This window comes from Borostomias antarcticus (genome assembly GCF_949987555.1).
Source record: "Borostomias antarcticus genome assembly, chromosome: 32".
Lineage (NCBI taxonomy): Eukaryota > Metazoa > Chordata > Actinopteri > Stomiiformes > Stomiidae > Borostomias > Borostomias antarcticus.
This window is the reverse complement of record NC_140265.1, coordinates 5,028,082-5,051,272: the sequence shown is the minus strand read 5'-3', so window position 1 is coordinate 5,051,272 and position 23,191 is coordinate 5,028,082. Positions and strand designations below refer to the sequence as shown.

General features: G+C 45.9%; 2 protein-coding genes across 2 annotated transcripts; both read left to right on the top strand.

Annotated features, from left to right (window-relative positions):
• Positions 1-812: 812 nt before the first annotated feature.
• prkag3a (protein kinase, AMP-activated, gamma 3a non-catalytic subunit) lies at positions 813-6,283 on the top strand (the record flags this gene model as incomplete). The annotated part of the gene is made up of 10 exons (XM_084460420.1): positions 813-908; positions 1,036-1,117; positions 1,465-1,523; positions 2,343-2,388; positions 2,497-2,551; positions 3,807-3,933; positions 4,407-4,572; positions 5,218-5,255; positions 5,417-5,563; positions 6,167-6,283. Exons 1-10 carry the CDS (start codon positions 828-830, stop codon positions 6,281-6,283), a joined length of 918 nt encoding a protein of 305 aa, XP_084316546.1. The 5' UTR covers positions 813-827.
• Positions 6,284-8,559: 2,276 nt separating this feature from the next.
• Positions 8,560-19,708, top strand: retreg2 (reticulophagy regulator family member 2). The gene is made up of 9 exons (XM_084460511.1): positions 8,560-8,791; positions 10,896-10,999; positions 11,675-11,711; positions 12,328-12,457; positions 13,488-13,572; positions 13,857-13,994; positions 15,265-15,353; positions 16,177-16,312; positions 17,825-19,708. Exons 1-9 carry the CDS (start codon positions 8,571-8,573, stop codon positions 18,523-18,525), a joined length of 1,641 nt encoding a protein of 546 aa, XP_084316637.1. The 5' UTR covers positions 8,560-8,570; the 3' UTR covers positions 18,526-19,708.
• The last annotated feature ends 3,483 nt before the right edge of the window (positions 19,709-23,191 follow it).

Genomic DNA, 23,191 nt, shown 5'->3' with positions numbered 1-23,191 from the left:
ATTCAGACAGTTTGCCTGGAACGCTAGGAAGTCGTAAGTCGTAACTTACGAGCTCAAAATCCTATCTGGAACTCGGAATTAGAATTCAGCTCCGGTTTGCCTGTGCTGTGTCCCTCCCTTTGACAGTGCGCCATGCCCGTCCCCCTAGCCACCGCATACCACTTGAGACTCCTGTTCCTAATATAGACTCAACTGCTTTGTGGGAAAGGGCGGTGGGGAGGTCCTCTATGAAAGACAACAGTCGTGTAGCTGGTGTTATGAACAACCACTCTTTCATGGACACACAGTACAACCATGCAACCACCTCCCATACAGGTATGCCGTGGGACCCCTACCAGGATGACAGCAGAGTGTAAACATGACGCAGCTGGGCTGAGCCAATGATTTTGTGGATTTCAAAGATCATCTCACTTTTATGTGAAAAGATTAAAATGTTTTACTGGTTGTGTAGGTTCCATTTAGAGAGAAGATTGTGACAAGGAAAGAAGGTAAAACATTTGTTTTGAGTGTGTGTGTGTGTGTGTGTGTGTGTGTGTGTGTTTGTGCTTTTGTGTGTGCTTGTGTGTGTGTGTGTGTGCATGTGTGTGTTTGTGCTTTTGTGTTTGTGCTTGTGTGTTTGTGCTTGTGTGTGTGTGCATGTGTGTTTTTGTGCTTTTGTGTGTGTTTGTGCTCGTGTGTGTGTGTGTGCGTGCGTGCGTGTGCGCATTTCTGTACCCTTATACACAGCTGCTTAAACCATCAGGTTAAATGTGTGTATGAGGAAGCCGTTAGGTTACAGTTGTGTGTTACGACTGTGTCCTCACTCAGATCCAAATGCTGAGGCCTACATGAACTTCATGAAGAACCACTCCTGCTACGACGCCATTCCAACCAGCTGCAAACTGGTCATATTTGACACCACGCTACAAGTAAGCGCACGGCCATATCACGGGAGTTGCAGTGAATGTTCAGGCCAGTTTTGGTCAGAGATCTTGAACTCTGAGCCTACAGTTCCATTTCCTAGCGTGAGCTGAACACCCTACTGTCCGTCTGCAGGTCAAGAAAGCATTCTTCGCCCTGGTAGCCAATGGCTTGAGGGCCGCTCCTCTCTGGGACCACAAGTTACAGAGATTTGTGGGTAAGGCCATGAGGAAGATGCTCTTTAATAGGCCATGTGCGCCAGCTTCACTACTTCCTGAAAGTCACTTGGCTTCTTTATTTCCTGTCCAATATGATTGGATTAAGTGATTAATCAGGTGTGCGCTGGGTCTGCCGCACACCTGATTAATCACTTAATCCAATCATATTGGACAGGAAATAAAGATGCCAAGTGACTTTCAGGAAGTAGTGGAGCTGGTGCACATGGCCTATTAGTCCCTTTCAGAGGTGCAGGGTGAGGGCATGGGGAGGATGCCGTCTAATCTTTCAACGGTCCTCTAGTACGCTGTGGTGACATACTACATACTAGTCTGCTTATTCTTCCAGGTATGCTGACCATCACCGATTTCATCAACATTCTCCATCGCTACTACAGGTCACCGATGGTATGTGGGTTACTACAAGTCACCGATAGTATGTGGGTTACTACAAGTCACCTCTAGTATGTGGGTTACTACAAGTCACCGATAGTGGGTTACTACAAGTCACTGATAGTATGTGGGTTACTACAAGTCACCTATAGTATGTGTGTTACTACAAGTCACCTATAGTATGTGGGTTACTACAAGTCACTGAAAGTATGTGGGTTACTACAAGTCACTGATAGTATGTGGGTTACTACAAGTCACCTATAGTATGTGGGTTACTACAAGTCACCTATAGTATGTGGGTTACTACAAGTCACCTATAGTATGTGGGTTACTACAAGTCACCTATAGTATGTGGGTTACTACAAGTCACCTATAGTATGCGGTTTACTACAAGTCACCTATAGTATGTGGGTTACTACAAGTCACCTATAGTATGTGGGTTACTACAAGTCACCTATAGTATGTGGGTTACTACAAGTCACCTTTAGTATGTGGGTTTACTACAGGTCACCTATAGTATGTGGGTTACTACAAGTGACCTATAGTATGTGGGTTACTACAAGTCACTGATAGTATGTGTGTTACTACAAGTCACCTATAGTATGTGTGTTACTACAAGTCACCTATAGTATGTGGGTTACTACAAGTCACCTATAGTATGTGTGTTACTACAAGTCACTGATAGTATGTGTGTTACTACAAGTCACCGATAGTATGTGGGTTACTACAAGTCACCGATCCCATGTTGACTGACCATAACTTCCCCTCCCTCTGTCATCATGCAGGGTGTGGCGGTACAGTATTTACAGTACGACTGCCTTGTCACCCTCACAGGTACAGATCTATGAGCTGGAGAGCCACAGGATTGAGACGTGGAGAGGTGATTCATTTACACCTAACTAAGCTACAGGCCAGAGATTTAGCGTGCTGTCGCCCCTATGTGTATATGTGTACTGACTCTCGTGTGTGTGTGTGTGTGTGTCTCCAGATGTCTACCTGCAGTACTCCACTCATTGTCTCATCAGTATTACGCCTAAGGCCAGGTGAATCCATTTAGCACTACTTTGTCACAGGTCATTGCGTCACTCGTCCCCCCTACTGGCCCACGCTGGGTCGGACCTGCTGTCCGCCGACGAATAAACCGACACACATGGTATAGAAGGAGGCTGCAACACTTAAAAATGGTTGGGGTCTCAGCAAAAGTATATTCTACTCCGGGACCATGTGACCTAAACACAGCTTTAGCCATTTACTCCACTGAAAAGCTAGCAGTTTGATGGCGGGCTAGGGTTAGCATATCTCAACAACGTAGCATGAGATTTAGACCAACCAGGAATATCCAATGCTGTTATACACCAGCAGTGGGCAACAGAGATTGCTCATTAACCTCACTTCACCGCCTGGAACATTTTTTATTTATTTACAAAGCAAAGTGTAATTGTTTACGTGCACGTACTCTGGTACGTGTGCGACGGACCAACAAACGAGCTTCGTACGCGGGTCATTCTCCTGATTTCATCAGGTGGGGGACAATGACACTCTAGGTAGTGTCAGAATCCGTTTATTTGATTTGCTTAAAGGAGAATGCTTGTTTTTGACAACCTGGACCTTATTTACGGCATATTATAAGACGTTTGACTCACCGAGATAACTTTGGTGTAATTCGGAGGCCTGTAGAAGAAATTTAAAATCCAGCGCGAGCCAAGTATATCCATGTAATGGCAGCGGACGGGGCACTGAGAATGCAGCTTCTGTGCGCATGCGTGCTGGAGCAAGTGGGGAAGCTATTTCGTTTCTAAAGACGTTTCTAAAGATCATATTACAGAGGCATGTGAAAAACCACAACAGGCCTACGCTCTATGTAAGCACAACTAGCGATTCATAAAGACAGATTGATGAAAACAACCGTTTCGCGGCAGAAAATAGATTTTTTTAGAAGCTGCATTCTCAGTGCCCCGTCCGCCGCCATTACATGGATATACTTGGCTCGTGCTGGATTTTAAATTTCTTTTACAGGCCTCCGAATTACACCAAAGTGATCTCGGTGAGTCAAACGTCTTATAATATGCGGTAAATAAGGTCCAGGTTGTCAAAAATGAGCATTCTCCTTTAAGCTAAATAGCCCGTACATCTCCATTCAAGTAGACCATCTGCATTGCATTCAGCACAGAAGCCGTAAGATATCAGACCTCACAGATCTAGTCTCGCGATACCAGCCTCTCTTTTGAGCGCCGCGTTTAGAGGCTGACTTGTACCGCGGCCACGTTCTCCACTCAGCCTTCCCCTGCCTCTCTACAGCCTCTTCGATGCCGTCTATTCCCTCCTGAGGCACAAGATCCACAGGTTGCCGGTCATCGACCCCGAGTCCGGCAACGTCTTACACATTCTGACCCACAAGCGACTCCTGAAGTTCCTCCACATATTTGTAAGAAAGCAGCTTGAGCATTAAACTATTCTTAATGTGTCCTAGTCCAGGAGATATGTGACAAATTTGAGGTGATATATGTTCACTTTTTCATAAAAGCATGAAACTTGTTACACTTGTATAGTTTGGGGCCCTGAACATTTTCTGAAATTGAGCCATAGCAAAAACTCACGTGGCGGCCAATTTACTCTCATAACCACATTATGTATTTTGCATCATATCTCAGGAACCAAATATTATAACACAGTTAACTACCCCTATGTTTTGATGAATTGCAATGATACCATAGGCGACAACATGATCAACTGTTCAGGTGAATATTTTATGGTGAATTCAGTGACGTTGTGAGAAGGAAGTCACAGTAGCCTACCTGAGAATTGAGGTTATAGACTTTATAATAACATGTCCGTTCCATGCACCGACACTTGCTATTTCAAATGTGTGCTTGTCCTGTGTGACCTGTTCTCTTTAAGAGAGGGATGGTCCCCAAACCTCGATTCCTGCAGAAGCAGATCCAGGAGGTTGGGATTGGAACGTTCCAGAACATTGCAACAGTTTTGCAGACGGCGACCATTTTCGATGCCCTGTCTGTGTTCGTAGAGAGGAGAGTGTCTGCCCTGCCGGTGGTAGACGAGCAAGGTTAGTCAAATGAACAGCACATATATAACAAATATATAACAAATAAACAGCACATATATAAAAATATATAACTAATGAACAGCACATATACAACAAATATATAACTAATGAACAGCACATGTATAACAAATATATAACAAATGAACAGCACATATACAACAAATATATAACAAATGAACAGCACATATACAACAAATATATAACAAATGAACAGCACATATACAACAAATATATAACAAATGAACAGCACATATACAACAAATATATAACAAATGAACAGCACATATACAACAAATATATAACAAATGAACAGCACATATACAACAAATATATAACAAATGAACAGCACATATACAACAAATATATAACAAATGAACAGCACATATATAACAAATATATAACAAATGAACAGCACATATATAACAAATATATAACAAATGAACAGTACATATATAACAAATATATAACAAATGAACAGCACATATATAACAAATATATAACAAATGAACAGCACATATATAACAAATATATAACAAATGAACAGCACATATATAACAAATATATAACTAACGAACAGCACAATGTCAGGGATACAATTTACACCCAGCTAACAGTCAGACTCTAATCTTTCTTCTGTTACCTCAGGCAAGGTGGTCGCTCTCTACTCCAGGTTTGATGTGATTGTGAGTACGTCAAAGCATCATCCGCTTTCAAACATCAAAGCATCATCCGCTTTCAAACATCAGAGCATCATCCGCTTTCAAACAGCCATGTCAAATCCCCCTAACGCGATAGTGACTGTCATGTCCGCGGCTCCCGTTGTCTCCTCCCACTCTGGCGCCAGAACCTGGCGGCCCAGAAGACGTACAGCGACCTGAGCGTGAGCATGCGGGAGGCGGTACGCCGGCGGCGCTGTGTGGTGGAGGGCGTGGTCAAGTGCTACCCCGACGAGACCGTGGACACCGTCATCAACCGCATCGTGCAGGCCGAGGTAGCTAGCGTCGCCGCATCGTCCTCCTCAGTCATGATGTTGTCACCTTTAAAGGACAATGCTCGTTTTTGACAACCTGGACCTTATTTACGGCATATTATAAGACGTTTGACTCACCGAGATCACTTTGGTGTAATTCGGAGGCCTGTACACGCTTATAATTTTTTTTACTTTAGACACGAAATAGCTTCCTCACTTGCTCCAGCACGCATGCGCACAGCGTGCTGGAGCAAGTGGGGAAGCTATTTCGTGTCTAAAGACGTTTCTAAAGATCATATTACAGAGGCATGTGAAAAACCACAACAAGCCCTCGCTCTATGGAAGCACAACTAGCGATTCATAAAGACAGATTGATGAAAACAACCATATCGCAGCAGAAAATAGATTTTTTAGAAGCTGCATTCTCAGTGCCCCGTCCGCCGCCATTACATGGATATAGACTTGGCTCGCGCTGGATTTTAAATTTCTTCTACAGGCCTCCGAATTACACCAAAGTGATATCGGTGAGTCAAACGTCTTATAATATGCCGTAAATAAGGTCCAGGTTGTCAAAAACGAGCATTGTTTAATCCCAGTCCTTGTCCCTGACTTCAACACCCCCAGGTGCATCGTCTGGTCCTCGTGGACCGAGGGAACGTGGTGAGGGGCATCGTCTCGCTGTCCGACCTCTTGCAGGCCATGGTTTTGTCTCCAGCAGGTATTGATGCCCTTTTGTCTTAGCAGCTGTGGGAGGGGCCGGCCCCGCCCCTTTTCCTGGCCCCGCCCATTTCCCTTCCCTGGCCCCGCCCCCACGTAGGCTCTGGAGCTGCGTTCCGAATCACATACTTCCATACTATATAGTATGCCAAAAAAGGATGTAGTATGTCACAATATATAGTATCCCACATGCATTATGGCAAAAATACCAGGATGTCCTACTACATCCGGTATTAGTTTGCAGTATGCAAGCCAGTAGACCTTTCTGGCTATTCTTACCCACAATCCATTGCACAGCGGAAATTCCGTCACATGTGTCATGACAGCTGAGGACAAATGTTGCTTTATGGACTGTGAGGGATGTGAGCAGATTTCACGGCTCAATGTTATGATGACAAAGTCGTATGTCCCAATTGTAATCGTACTGCACGTAAAGTAGGTACTTTCTAGGGGCAGCTGTAGTACGTACTGGTAATAAAAAGTAGAAGTATGCGATTTGAAACGCAGTCTGGCGGTCTCTTATTGTTGACTCCTTGAGCTATTCCATAAACCCCGCCCACTGGCTGGGCTGCCTGTTTCTCTGACCTTCGACAGTTGAGACACACACACACACACACACACACACACACACACACACACACACACACACACACACACAAACTAAAGACGCCCAGGCGAGGGATGGCGTACTCCACCCTCACACATCCCTGCATACCTGATACTCTGTGAGCTAGGTAAATCAAGAATTGTTTTGTGGATCTACAATCATGCAAACCTTTGAACACGTGTTTGATGGTGGACAGCTGGCTTGGTCTGTGACTGCTAGAGTCTTCTTCTTCTGTGACTGTGTCTTCTCCTGTGGTGGCTGATCACGAGACAGCAATAGACTAACAATGGGAATTCAAGGGGAAAGAAATCTGACGATTTAAACGGCCTTCGATCATGCATTATCCTCTTGTGTTGTTTTTCAGCGATTACAAGCCAGTCAACTTGGGAACTAACGGCCGAATAATAAACAGAAATTATTGTTTCATTGTCCTGTTGAAGATTAAAAAAAACAGTAGCAGCAACAACTGTGTTGACTTGCGTAGTTGGAGCTGTATCAGATTCATGAACGTTGATAATTGTCTTTTGCTCTTGATCAAATTGATCATCATGTTTAAGATTCAAGAACAGTCTGTTCGCTATGTACAGGTATATGGCTCACACATACTAGGAATTTGATTAGGGTTAAAGTCGCACTGAAACGGACGTTTGAGATCATCTAACTTCCGTAGTTTGACGTATTTCCGACGCAAACAAGCTATGAGGGCGGGACATATGCTTAGAGGAATTTGATTGGAACATTGACAAGTGGGCGGGTTTTAGACAGATTCGATAGAAGGATAGCGTTGATTGACGGGTGGATGTCGTGAGATTATTGGCCTAAAATCTAAGGTACCTGTTGTCGTCATTGCACGTGACCTACCGTTTTCCAGGAGGTAAGAAACTTTGATATAAGATTACAACAAAAGTAGAATTTTGTAATTTTTTTGGCATACATCGTTGAATAGGTGAACACTATGACCAATTATGTGAACCAAAATGGGACAGAATGCTTTTTTCATTTCAGTGCGACTTTAAGGCATACGCTGACGGAGACGACATAGGACAGGGTGCAGGACAGGGCAAAGACATGACACTGCAAATGCAATGACAAAATACACTGCAAATACAAAGATACAAAATAACCAATAAAAAGAACGGCATGAATGCAAAATGACACAATATATACAGAATGAAGTGTGGTGAGTGTATGTACAGTGCCGTGTGATAGATGAGCAATGTTTTATACAATGTGTGCAATGTGTGTGCCATTGTATTCTTCCTATATTAAACATGTCTATTTTATTCGACGTGCCCCTGGTCTCTATAAAAAGGTTTGTTTTCATCAAGGCAGACAAGAACATCTTACTCAATCAAGTCTCAAGTGTGCCCAGTAGATGGCATCACTCTTACAAAGGCAGTAAACAAGGAAACACGTGACGTTATTTTTCAGTAGGTAAAGGCTAGTTCCCATACACGCAGAGGCCGTTTAGGTTTGCGTTAGGGTTGAGTTCAGGTTGGGTTAGGGTTTAGGATTGGGTTAAGGTTATGTTTAGCCTTAGATATAAGGTTACCCTAAGGGTTAGGTTACTAGGGTTATATTAACGCTCGGGTTATAGTTTCCCCGGTCTCTGCGCGCATGGGAACTAACCACCACCTTCCACCATCCATGACGGATCCACGACCCCGTGATCTCACAAACCACATAACTTCGGGGTAAAGAAAGATGGCGAGCGAGCAGGAGGAGGCCAGACGCTGCTCCCCGGCCGGCCTGGAGGCCCTGTTCCCCGCCGAGGCCTCTGATCCCGAGCTGGCCCGTATGAGGGACCGGGTCCGAGGCTGGCTGCTCCCCTACGAGGCCCCGCTGCTGGGGGCCCAGAGGCTGCTGGTGTGGGAGAGGCCCTTGTACAGCAGCTGCGTGGCCCTCACACTCAACACCCTGTTCTGGTACACAAGTATTATTAACTATTATTATAATCATGAAACCGTCGTGTTAGCTACATTTCTGCGCAAACTCTCGACTAACTACGTGAAATTGTATTTTTAGCGTAACGGTTACCATGGCGTCCACGTATTATAGTGCTAGCTAGCGAGCTAGTTCTTGCTAAATCACCATAATCCAGATAGCTAGCTAGCACTAGAGGTTTGAGTAGCCCCTTTCGAGGCTGTAGGTACGAGGGACTAGAGGCCGTTGGACGAGGGACTAGAGGTTTGAGTAGCCTCTTTCGAGGCTGTAGGTACGAGGGACTAGAGGCCGTTGGGACGAGGGACTAGAGGCCGTTGGGACTAGGGACTAGAGGCCGTTGGACGAGGGACTAGAGGCCGTTGGACGAGGGACTAGAGGCCGTTGGACGAGGGACTAGAGGGACTAGAGGCCGTTGGACGAGGGACTAGAGGCCGTTGGGACGAGGGACTAGAGGCCGTTGGGACTAGGGACTAGAGGCCGTTGGACGAGGGACTAGAGGCCGTTGGACGAGGGACTAGAGGCCGTTGGACGAGGGACTAGAGGCCGTTGGGACGAGGGACTAGAGGCCGTTGGGACGAGGGACTAGAGGCCGTTGGACGAGGGACTAGAGGCCGTTGGACGAGGGACTAGAGGGACTAGAGGGACTAGAGGCCGTTGGACGAGGGACTAGAGGGACTAGAGGTTTGAGTAATGTTACACCAGCTAGCAGGTGCTAGGTAGCTAGCAGCTAACACGCCCAGCTGGGTTCCTAGATTTACTACTGTTATTCAATGGCCTTGTCACTTGCTGAATGTACACACCATAATATCATATCTGTTGGTGTTGTTATAAGGGATGTTTGCCTGCTAGCTGTCAGTTGCTACCTTCAGGCACACAGGGCTGCTTTGACAAAAGTAAGGCCTGTAACGTTAGCTAGCTCTATAGATAGATACAGATAGACACATAGATAGACACATAGATAGACACATAGATAGACACATAGATAGACACATAGATAGACACATAGATAGACACAGATAGATAGACACAGATAGATAGAAACAGATGGGTAGACACAGATGGGTAGACACAGATAGATACACACAGATAGATAGACACAGATAGATAGACACAGATAGATAGACACAGATAGATAGACACAGATAGATAGACACAGATAGATACACACAGATAGATAGACACAGATAGATGGACACAGATAGATGGACACAGATAGATGGACACAGATAGATGGACACAGATAGATAGACACAGATGGATACACACAGACAGATAGATAGATAGATAGATAGATAGATAGATAGACGGATAGATAGATAGATAGATGGATAGATAGACGGATAGATAGATGGATAGATAGATAGATAGATAGATAGATGGATAGATAGATAGATAGATAGATGGATAGACACAGATAGATACACACAGATAGATAGATAGATAGATAGATAGACAGATAGATAGATAGATAGATAGATAGATAGATAGATAGACAGATAGATAGATAGATAGATAGACAGATAGATGGATAGATAGATAGATAGATAGATAGATAGATGGATAGACACAGATAGATACACACAGATAGATAGATAGATAGATAGATAGACAGATAGATAGATAGATAGATAGATAGATAGATAGATAGATAGATAGATAGATAGATAGACAGATAGATAGATAGATAGATAGATAGACAGATAGATAGATAGATAGATAGGGGAAGAACATACTGAGACCAGGTCTCTTTTACAGATGTGCCCTGCTTACAAACAACATATATAGTAATTAAGTGGCAGAGTACTACTACAAGGGTGTAGAGTGGAGTAATTACTAAGTATAGTAAGGGAATGACTAGCATTAGTGGCATTTACACACTACAGTTCCATAGGTATCCGTTAATAATTCTTTAAGTGTTTGATAAGGGACGGGAGCTTGTTTTGTTTCTGAAATTAGTTCCAGAGTTTCGGCCCTGCAATGTGAAAAGCTGCGTTTCCCCAATTAGTTGTAATTGTTGGGACGTTTAACGCTAGTGGTGCACGTGAGCTAGTGTGAGCTTGAGTTGGTCTTTACCTATAATTGCAGGCTTCTGTCCTCCACCTCCCTGAGGCCTGTCTTCCTGCTGAGCGTGTCTCTCCTGGGACTCACGCTGCTGGAGAGATGGAAGCACAAGTTACCCCTCATCACAGGTAGCTGCTGTCACAACAGCCTCAGACACAATCTCCATGCCAGACATTTAGATTTTTATGAATGAATCAGGTCATGGGATTTCTGGAATATTCTGGAATTTTAAAAAGGTTATTCCAAACATCAAAGTCAAGGGATTTGATCAATGTATGGGCCTCATTGAATATGTGGGAACTTTGTTTGTAGCATGTTTAAAATTTAGTTGCCATTTATCAAAATGTTTTATACAACAGCTAGTTCCGACCGTGCGTTGTGATTGGCCAAGAGTCTTTTGGGGTCTGTGCCAATAACCATGATATACCAACGGTTAAATCACCGGTAAAGATATCACTCCACAAACATTGTCAGCTGGCATTAAGTTGCCTATAGCAACGTTACATAATGGAGTACTATTTCCGATTGCGGATGCCTGAAAGCGAAGAAATTTAGCGTAAGTGAACGCTACAAACCTACCTTTTTCCACAAAAAGAGACTACAAGGTTACTTGATTCTCAGCGCCCATTTATTCCCTTCCCACTTGTCAACAGTTTTTCCGTTCATTGTAGGTCATGGAATTCCAGCTTTTTAGTCATTGAAAGTCAGAGAATTTGATATTTGACTTGATAACCCTGATGGAAAAAACAGTTATTTTGTTGTGTTCTGAACTGGAAATCTCTCCGGCGTCTTTTCCTCCGCAGTGCATCACCCAGAGCCGGAGGCCCCCCCAGTAGAAAGGTAGGCTACGCTAGGCTATCCGTATCCTTTTCCTACCCCCACCCTACCCCTGACCCCTGCCTCTATCTGGGCCCAGGCACACTCACACACACACAGACATACACCAGTCCTGGGCTCAGATCCCCTTCCCCTCACCCTAACCCGGGTCCGTATCCTTTTCCTACCCCGACCCTACCCCTGACCCCTGCCTCTATCTGGGCCCAGGCACATTCACGCACACACAGACATACACCAGTGTTTGCCATGTCTCTCCTATGATGTTATAAGCCTCTCTTACTCTGAAAATGTAATTTAATGTTATTTATTGCTTTATAAATGTTCTTAGCCGGTAGACAAACTTACTCCAGGAGCTTGCTCCATCGCCTTGTTGAGAGGGGTCAGGGAAGAATTTTTACAGCTCACTTATCTGGCCCCCGGGTGAATACTGTTTTTTTGCTTCCCTCTGGAATATGTAGAGAGTGGGTCGTATGCCCTCCTCCCTTGTTCTCTGTAAAGCGCATTGTGTTGCCTCTGGGAAATGCGCTATACAAATAAAGCTTTGATTGATTGATTGATCCATCCTTGCAGTGAACGGTGTGTGTGCCTCCGTGCTCTGACCTCCCCTCTCGACCTGCAGGGACACCATGAACGTTCAGCCGCGTCTGCTCAGCGTCCCCGAGCTCAGCCACCACCTGGCCGAGAGCGTCCTCACCTGCAGCCTGTACGTCACCGAGATGCTGCAGTACAAACGGCAGAACCACGGCAAGGTGGGTCGGCCCGGCCTCCGGGGGGCGCTGCGTAGTACCTCACATTACTGTCGTTTAGCAGACACGTTCATCCAAAGCCACAACATTACCAGCGGCGTTGGGTGGGTGGAAGTGCTGTACAACATTACCAGCGGCGTTGGGTGGGTAGAAGTGCTGTACAACATTACCAGCGGCGTTGGGTGGGTAGAAGTGCTGTACAACATTACCAGCGGCGTTGGGTGGGTGGAAGTGCTGTACAACATTACCAGCGGCGTTGGGTGGGTAGAAGGGCTGTACAACATTACCAGCGGCGTTGGGTGGGTGGAAGTGCTGTACAACATTACCAGCGGCGTTGGGTGGGTGGAAGTGCTGTACAACATTACCAGCGGCGTTGGGTGGGTAGAAGGGCTGTACAACATTACCAGCGGCGTTGGGTGGGTAGAAGTGCTGTAATGGATAAGCCACAAACAAACGGCAAGGGAGAGAAGAGGATTTTTTAGACTTTAGTAGCACATACTAAAGCACTTATATAGCGCTTTTATCTAAAGCGCTTTACAATGAAGGCCTCTCATTCACCCATTCACACACACATTCACACACCAATGGCGGTAGCTGCCATGCAAGGGGCTTGCCTGTTCATTGGGAGCAATTTGGGGTTCAGTGTCTTGCCCAAGGACACTTCGACATGCAGTCAGGAGGAGCCGGGATTCGAACTACCAACCCTACGATCATTGGACGCCGCCGACAAGAGATATATGACCGTTATATATTGTCAAAAGTAACGTTACTAGTAAGACCTATGTAATTACCTCGTCGGTGGCCATCGCTCCGTCTTCAAAACACCCGGCTCAGGTAGCTAAGTTTTACGAAAGTGTGCGGGGAGGCTCATGGGAAATGTGGTCTTTTTGGGCGGAAAACGCTTCAGAAACTTCTCGTAGGGCCTTTAAACTGCCTGTGGTAAATTTCCGGAAGGTTTCTTGAAATGTGCTGTAAATGTTCCGCCCCCTTGCGCCCCTGGTGCTGACGGCGTTGTCCCCTCTCCCCCCACCAGTTCTGTGTGCTGACGTGTTCGGGATGTTGCGTGATGGCGCTGCTGGGTCACTACGTACCAGGAATCATGATCTCTTACATCATCGGTGAGCGCCTCCTCCACGTCTCTCTTGTGTTATTTTTACGTTTTTAAACCATTTTAACTGTGCAGTTGCCTGAAATAACGCCTAGTGTCACTATAATGAAATTGTCTTCAAATAGTTTTACATCCCTTCATAATATTTACCTCACACAGATTTAGCCAACTAGGATAATTTCATTCTGTAAAAGGGCATATCATTATCCTCCCACTGATACGGATTCCACCTTTTTTTCCCCTCTTTCTCGCCCACACACACACACACACACACACACACACACTTGTGTGCAGCTCTCAGTGTGTTGCTGTGGCCCCTGGTGGTGTACCATGAGCTGATCCAGAGGATGTACACGGGGCTGGAGCCCATCTTCATGAAGCTGGACTACAGCATGAAGGGCGACACGCAGCACCGCAAACACGACAAGTGGAGTGAGTATGGCTACATGTTACTCAGCAGCTAGCTAGCTTTACTCACCCGACTCACACAGCAGGGTCTGAGCTAGCTAGCTTTACTCACCCGACTCACACAGCAGGGTCTGAGCTAGCTAGCTTTACTCACCTGAGGCTGACTCACACCACATGGTCTGTTAGCTTGCTGACTTTACTGAATATCAGGAAGCAACTTCACATTTCTGAGTTGAGAGAACAGGTTTAATGAAAGGAACATCTCTCTTCTACCTCCGGGCCGTGGTCAAGCCTCTTTCAGTTGAACTGTTACCCCAGGCCTGACAATTAACTGACGTTTCTGAAATACCTTCTTTTCGTCGGCGACTCTAGTTTCTCCTCCTCCAGCTTCACGCTTTTGTTCTTCTCTTTTGGTTCAATATGAAGTTCTAAACTCCTCTTGTAAAGAGACCTCACATTGTCTGTTGCAACCTGAAGTAATAAAATATTTCCTACACTTGCTTTAACATTTAAGCATTGTAGCTTTGCGAGGCTCACAGGGTTGCAGCTGAAAGAATAAGGGTAGGCTTACACGCCATAAGTTAAGAGTTAACCACCATTGTTAACCCTTTTAACCCTGAAAATAGTGACAACATTTCGAATATTAATTGGATTTTCCCTATAATACTAGAAAGCGCAGTTTCTCAGCTTTCAGCAAGTGTTGGAGTGAGGAATTTTTTTGATTTGTTAGATATTTTTTTTATATTATAAAATATTTGTTAAGTTTTGCTATTTTTAAAATGTTGCCGGTGACGTGGTCATATTAAAAGGGTTAGCCACCGTCGTGACGCTTGTTAACCACCGTCGTGACACCAGTTAACCACCGTCATGACTCGTGACATCATTTATGCGTGAATGAGGTTGTCAGTAGTCGAGCCAGCTAACGAAAAGTTATGCTGGGTATGTTGAACCTGCTTCGTGGTATACAGTAGGCCCCTGGTGTGACAGCTGATGCTCTTCTAGTAAAACTCACTCTTACCAGGATCCTTGTATTGAGCACCTATTGTATTCATATTTTGCTACTCGTGTACTTTGTTTTTCGCACTAGATTATGCTCTTACGCTCTCGCTTGTTTAGAAAGGAGATGCATTTGTGTTCTGACGAGGAGTAGTACATTGACTACCTACGTTAAATGCAATTATTGTAAGTCACTTTGGATAAAAGCATCTGCTAAATTAATTATGTCATGTATTTTCAAGCTTCAGATGATTCTATAAAAAGTGTGTGTGTGTGTGTGTGTGTGTGTGTGTTGCAGAGGTGAAGAAGGAGGTGGAGGAAGGCGACGAGCCCAGGGCGGAGACGGAGAGCGACAGCGAGGAGGAGCTGTCCTGCTTCGCCCCCACGGTGAGCAGACTACCCCACAGACTGCCCTGGGGAAGCTAGGTCCAGCAGACTACCCCACAGACCGCCCTGGGGAAGCTAGGTCCAGCAGACTACCCCACAGACCGCCCTGGGGAAGCTAGGTCCAGCAGACTACCCCACAGACCGCCCCGGGGAAGCTAGGTCCAGCAGACTACCCCACAGACCGCCCCGGGGAAGCTAGGTCCAGCAGACTACCCCACAGACCGCCCTGGGGAAGCTAGGTCCAGCAGACTACCCCACAGACCGCCCTGGGGAAGCTAGGTCCAGCAGACTACCCCACAGACCGCCCTAGGGAAGCTAGGTCCAGCAGACTACCCTGGGGAAGCTTGGTCCAGCAGACCGCCCTGGGGAAGCTAGGTCCAGCAGACTACCCCACAGACTGCCCTGGGGAAGCTAGGTCCAGCAGACTACCCCACAGACTGCCCTAGTCCAGCAGACTACCCCACAGACTGCCCCGGGGAAGCTAGGTCCAGCAGACTGCCCTGGGGAAGCTAGGTCCAGCAGACTACCCCACAGACTGCCCCCTGGAAGCTAGGTCCAGCAGACTACCCCACAGACCGCCCTGGGGAAGCTAGGTCCAGCAGACTACCCCACAGACCGCCCTGGGGAAGCTAGGTCCAGCAGACTACCCCACAGACTGCCCTAGTCCAGCAGACTACCCCACAGACTGCCCTGGGGAAGCTAGGTCCAGCAGACTACCCCACAGACTGCCCTGGGGAGGCTAGGTCCAGCAGACTACCCCACAGTCTAATATTGGTTCTAGGACGGTCATGTCACTGATTGGTGGTGTCCTGTGATTGGTCAGGTGGACGTGAAGACCACAGCCCTGGCGATGGCCATCACCGACTCTGAGCTTTCTGATGAAGAGGTGTCCATCTTGGAGAGCGGAGGCTTCTCCGTCTCCAGAGCCACAACGCCTCAACTTACAGACGTGTCGGAAGGTAAGAAGACCAGAGCCTTGATTCAAACCTCCAGAGCCTTGATTCAAACATCTAGAGCCTTGATTCAAACATCTAGAGCCTTGATTCAAACATCTAGAGCCTTGATTCAAACATCCAGAGCCTTGATTCAAACATCTAGTCTTGATTCAAACATCTAGAGCCTTGATTCAAACCTCCAGAGCCTTGATTCAAACCTCCAGAGCCTTGATTCAAACATCTAGTCTTGATTCAAACATCTAGAGCCTTGATTCAAACATCCAGAGCCTTGATTCAAACATCCAGAGCCTTGATTCAAACATCTAGTCTTGATTCAAACATCTAGAGCCTTGATTCAAACCTCCAGAGCCTTGATTCAAACATCCAGAGCCTTGATCAAACATCTAGAGCCTTGATTCAAACATCCAGAGCCTTGATTCAAACATCCAGAGCCTTGATTCAAACATCCAGAGCCTTGATTCAAACCTCCAGAGCCTTGATTCAAACATCCAGAGTCTTGATTCAAACATCCAGAGTCTTGATTCAAACATCTAGAGCCTTGATTCAAACATCTAGAGCCTTGATTCAAACATCCAGAGTCTTGATTCAAACATCCAGAGTCTTGATTCAAACATCCAGAGCCTTGATTCAAACATCTAGAGCCTTGATTCAAACATCCAGAGCCTTGATTCAAACATCCAGAGTCTTGATTCAAACATCTAGAGCCTTGATTCAAACATCCAGAGCCTTGATTCAAACATCTAGTCTTGATTCAAACATCCAGAGCCTTGATTCAAACATCCAGAGCCTTGATTCAAACATCCAGAGCCTTGATTCAAACATCTAGAGCCTTGATTCAAACATCCAGAGCCTTGTATCAAACATCCAGAGCCTTGATTCAAACATCCAGAGCCTTGATTCAAACATCTAGAGCCTTGATTCAAACATCCAGAGCCTTGATTCAAACATCCAGAGCCTTGATTCAAACCTCCAGAGCCTTGATTCAAACATCTAGAGCCTTGATTCAAACATCCAGAGCCTTGATTCAAACATCTAGAGCCTTGATTCAAACATCTAGAGCCTTGATTCAAACATCCAGAGCCTTGATTCAAACATCCAGAGCCTTGATTCAAACATCCAGAGCCTTGATTCAAACCTCCAGAGCCTTGATTCAAACCTCCAGAGCCTTGATTCAAACCTCCAGAGCCTTAATAGTATCATCATATATAATATCGATTCGGTTAGTGTTACTAAAACCAGTTTTTTTTTAGCTGTAACCTTAATTACATGACTGCCGAGTTATGCAACACATCAATACTAGGGCTGGGTATCGATACTGATTTCCAAAAATGAATGAATGAATGAATGAATGAACTTTCGATTCGAAGATCGATTTTGGGATTCATGAATCGATTTTTGAAACCCAGCCCTATTCATTGATGTGTTCATTGCTTGTTTTTTGCTGGTAGAATGTGAGTGAGTGAAATAATGGTGATTGGCTGCGTGACGTTCATGTCCTTCTGCTCCGTCCGTCAGACCTGGACCAGCAGAGCGTGCACAGTGACCCGGAGGAGGCGTTCCTCAGGGACCTTCCCGACTTCCCCTCCGTCGACGACTTCCCCTCCATGGAGCCGAGCCTCCTCCCCTTCCCCCTGCAGGGCCTGGCCCCGGGGGGCCCGTCCGAGGCCGAGGCTCTGAGCCCCGCCAGCCTCCTCTTCCAGCACCTGGCGTCTCCGCTGCACTTCGTCAACACGCACTTCAACGGCCACGGCCGGCCGGCGGGGGCGGCGCTGGGAGCGGCGGCGGCGGAGGCGGAGCCAGAGCCGGAGGAGGGCCGGGGCCCTCGGAGCGCGCTGGAGGCCCTCAGCGAGGAGATCGTGAGCACGGCCATCTCCGCCGTGGTGCAGAACACGCTGTCGGCGCTGCTGCGCTCCACCGAGGCCAGCGAGGGGCCGTCCATGGAAGAGTTCCTGCCGGCCGAGACTCTGCCCAGCGCCCTGGAGAGCCCCGCCGAGGCGGCCCAGGAGGACGCGGGCGCCGTCGACACCGCCGCCGCCGCCGCGTTCCCCGATGACACGCTAGCACCGACCGAGGAAGAGGACTTTGAGCTTCTGGACCAAAGTGAACTGGAGCAGATGGACGAGGGGCGGAGTCTCAGTCCTGACGGACAGGGGCCGGTGGGAGGGGCCTCTCCCGCAGACACGCCCCCATCGCCTCAACACCAACAGGCGTCTTAGCTTTCTTGTCCCTTACCCAGTTTGTTTTATTTGTACATGTAGATATATACATTTACACATACATTATACATTTTATCCAAGGGTTGAGTGGCAGTTGGTTAGCGGTTGTTCTGTGAGAGGCTGATTCTCCCTGCACAGCTATACTTGTACAGTAGTTTTGTGACCCTGGTCCTGATGGCACCTGTATGTGACAGGGTCGTATTGCTTCTAGCCAAGGGAACAAGCCATCAGAGCTCCAGCGGGCTACTAACACGCCGCGTCCCCAATCCTACACCCTCTCCGCTGAAGGTCGTCACCTGAGGGAGTGGGCGGAGAACCAGAATGCATAGCTAGTGACGTCTGGGGGGGGCGGGATGTTCAAGATCCAAACCAAACATTTTTAGCAGATGTACAGTATATAGGTTGGTGGAGAAAGAGAAGGTTGTTGTTTTTTGCTATAGCTATTAATATATGATAAATTATTTAATTTAAAGGTCAGTTGATGGAAACCTATTATGTGGGGGGGGGGGTTGAAAATAAAGATTTTATTTCTATGGTCAGTAACCCAGGTGGATCTCCAAATGTGCATTGATCATAGAAAAGTTAGTCAAAGTCGGTGAAAACCTTAATAAATAATCAGCTATTCCTCACCTTCAATTCTGCGACATGCTATTTTACAATTTGGACTTCTGATTTAATCACAAGTTACTTTTGGTTGCATGCAAATCAGGTTGTTTTCAAAGACTAGGGGATTTAAATGCCTGCATTCTGGGTGTTCAGCGCGAACGCTTTGCATTCTGGGTGTTCAGCGCGAATGCTTTGCATTCTGGGTGTTCAGCACATCGTCGCACACGAGCTCAACCAGTGATGGCGTAGCAGCATAGAAAATCTCATTGCTTGTCTTCCTTTGCCCAAACCATCGTGTTTTTGTTTGTATCTACATGCAGATGTACTCGTTCTAAATGTCAAGCCTACATATCCTCCACTAACAGCTCCGTGGTTCAGTGGTAACTGTGACTTTGTATCAGAAATACAACTGAACTTGCTTTAATCGTGAAAACATGCACGCATGTGCGTTATCTGTACTGCTTTTCACTGTCGGGGATATCAGACATCTTAAGAATTTGACTCGAATCAACTGTATTGTCAATGAAACCCCACAAAATGGCTGCCCCGAGGCAAGCCTTGGTCATGTGATCGAAAGAGGATGGTACTTGCATGGCTTTTTTTTTTCTGACCTGTCCGCACCTGAGATCGCTAGGAGTGTGTTGTATTAAAAACATTTCTTCATGGGGTCCAGCTCTTTACTCAAATGTACCAAGAGGCCAGCCCGGTCTGTGCCCGTCTGAATTCAAATTCTCAGGAGTGGGTTGTGTTGTACGTACGTTTGTGCGATGAAACATGACACGGCAGTTTAAATTGTTTGTAGTGAAATTATGTAAAAATATACATTCAATCTTGCCCCATCCCAGTTGTCGTCGTGCACTGTATTGTAATATTACAACAAAACCCTTTTCCTAGGTCAGTTCCGTCAGAGCACCCGTGTACAGTTACAATGCAATAATAATTTGTATATTGCAGCATGTATAAATAATGCATTAAAAGTTGGTGGTTTCCTATAGAATCATCTGAGCCCTGACTGGAAGGTATTCAGTGAAGTGTCTCCATTAAACTGACCCAGTATCAGCGTTAAGGGAAGAGGCTTGTTGTCCCAGGTCCAGTAAACTGACCCAGTATCAGCGTTAAGGGAAGAGGCTTGTTGTCCAGGTCCAGTAAACTGACCCAGTATCAGCGTTAAGGGAAGAGGCTTGTTGTCCAGGTCCAGTAAACTGACCCAGGGTGAGAGCTTATTCTTGAATGCACTTTTTATTGTTGCATCTTAGATGACACCCTGAAACCAGAATTTATAGAACACTAAATTGAGAGAAATATAATTTCAAAGCCTCATGTACTCATTTCAAACGGGATTTCTTAAGCTTACAACCCCCTTGTAACTAACTATAAAGACGTGGAACTTTTTGGAGTATATTTACTAAAGTTAACTATAAAGACGTGGAACTTTTTGGAGTATATTTACTAAAGTGTTTATGTATTGTAGCTCTGTATGTTTGCATATGCTTACAGCTTTAACTATAAAGGCACTTCAGAACTACAATTTTAAAGAGGAATCTATTTTCAAATATTTCCTTTTTCCATAAATTACTCATCGTTTGATCTTTTACATCTATAAAAGGTCCAGAACCAATTAAAAAAGCTGATAAAATTAGTTTATATTTAGCACCTCTGTGCAGTGAACAAGAATAAAATAACAAATTGAAACAATGAGAGATGATGAGATTGAAAGTCATTTTTGTTCCCTCCCTTTATCCCTCGCCCTCCACCTTCTCCTTAACCTCGCCCTCCACCTTCTCCTTAACCTCGCCCTCCACCTTCTCCTTAACCTCGCCCTCCACCTTCTCCTTAACCTCGCCCTCCACCTTCTCCTTAACCTCGCCCTCCACCTTCTCCTTAACCTCGCCCTCCACCTTCTCCTTAACCTCGCCCTCCACCTTCTCCTTAACCTCGCCCTCCACCTTCTCCTTAACCTCGCCCTCCACCTTCTCCTTAACCTCGCCCTCCACCTTCTCCTTAACCTCGCCCTCCACCTTCTCCTCAACCTCGCCCTCCACCTTCTCCTTAACCTCGCCCTCCACCTTCTCCTTAACCTCGCCCTCCACCTTCTCCTTAACCTCCCCCTCCTTAACCTCGCCCTCCACCTTCTCCTTAACCTCGCCCTCCACCTTCTCCTCAACCTCCCCCTCCTTAACCTCGCCCTCCACCTTCTCCTTAACCTCGCCCTCCACCTTCTCCTTAACCTCGCCCTCCACCTTCTCCTTAACCTCCACCTTCTCCTTAACCTCGCCCTCCACCTTCTCCTTAACCTCGCCCTCCACCTTCTCCTTAACCTCGCCCTCCTACTTTGTGGGGGAGGCCGCTCAATGCAGAGCCACCAGCACCTCCAGGGGCGTGGAACTCTACTCTGATGTCCTAGAGTCTAGGCTGGACTTTATTGTTAGTGTGGAGTTTCAGGAGACTTTCATATTGGATGCTTTGCGTCAGTGGGTAAGTTCTAAAATGTGATAAAGGAATATGGAATCGAGGTCTACACATGTTTTTAACTAAGCTGCCAAACAACTAATATTTATTTATTTATAAAGCACTTTTTATTGTGAGACAATCTCAAAGTGTTGAAACAATCACGTCATTAAGAAAACAAAAACAAGCAGAATAACAGACCCATTAATATATAAATGATATACACATTACATACAGTACGAAAAGCTTTTCAAAATAAGTAAATGGTAAATGGACTGCACTTATATAGCGCTTTTCCACCTTAGCGGCACTCAAAGCGCTTTACAATGGCCTCTCATTCACCCATTCACACACACACTCACACACCAATGGCGGTAGCTGCCATGCAAGGTGCTAACCTGCTCATTGGGAGCAATTTGGGGTTAGGTGTCTTGCTCAAGGACACTTCGACATGTGGACAGTCGGAGCTGGGATTCGAACCACTGACCCTTCGATCACTGAACGACCCGCTCTACCAACTGAGCTACAGCCGCCCCTGAGTAGGTCTTTAGAGTCTTCTAAGAACCCAGAGTGTGTGGTGCCCTCAGATTGTCGGGGAGGGCATTCCGAAGACGGAGGGCAGCTGCTTTCGGAGTTCTGTAGCTTTCGGAGGCTCTTGCCAGGGATCCTGATGACCTGATGACCTGCATTGCAGTAGTCCAGCCTCGAGGAGACAAAGGCGTGGTCGAGCTTCTCAAACATCAGACAGGGTTAAGGTGGGACGGACTTGGTGATGTTTTTAAAGTGATTGAATGATGTCTTACAGAGATGTTTGATGTGGGTGTGAATCAAGGTATGAATAAAATGGAAAATAAAATACAACAATCCTCCCTCCTAAGCACTTATTATATTATATTGCACTGTACTTTAGATTGCTATTCTTGCACTTTGCCTTCAGCACTAGATGATGCTCTTAGTCACTTGTTTTAGAGAGAAGATGCACTTGTGAGTTCTGGCAAGTAGTAGTACATTGGCTCTTCCTACGTTAAATGCAATTATTGTTAGTCGCTTTGGATAAAAGCGTCTGCTAAATGACTAATGTAAAAAAATGACTGTAATGAAAGACCACAACGAGACTAAACGTTTACAGTCACAAGGGCCTCAATGATTGCCTGGTCTGACATGCCTTATTTCATAACCCTGACAAAAAAAATACATTTTTTAATTCCTCCCCCCTTCTCTTCATTGATTTGGACCATCACTGTACATCTGATACAGCACACCTAAACCTTCTGAGGACATGAATGTCAAACCCAGGACATGGGTGGGATATTACTGTATACCAAGGCACATTCACGCACACACAGACACACACCAGTTTGCCATGTCTCTCCTATGATGTTATAAGCCTCTCTTACTCTGAAATGTAATTTAATGTTATTTATTGCTCTATAAATGTTCTTAGCCGTTAGACAAACATACTCCTGGAGCTTGCTTGATCGCCTTGTTGAGAGGGGTCAGGGAAGAAGTTTTACAGCTCACTTATCTGGCCCCCGGGTGATTACTGTTTTTTTGCTTCCCTCTGGAATATGTAGGGGTGGGACGTATACCCACCTCCCTTGTTCTCTGTAAA

Excerpts from the sequence above, each read along its gene's own strand:
- retreg2 (XM_084460511.1), top strand. The coding sequence starts at position 8,571 with ATGGCGAGCGAGCAGGAGGAGGCCAGACGCTGCTCCCCGGCCGGCCTG. Across the intron at positions 13,995-15,264 it reads CCGCAAACACGACAAGTGGA|AGGTGAAGAAGGAGGTGGAG; the intron begins GTGAGTATGGCT and ends TGTGTGTTGCAG. Across the intron at positions 15,354-16,176 it reads TGTCCTGCTTCGCCCCCACG|GTGGACGTGAAGACCACAGC; the intron begins GTGAGCAGACTA and ends GTGATTGGTCAG.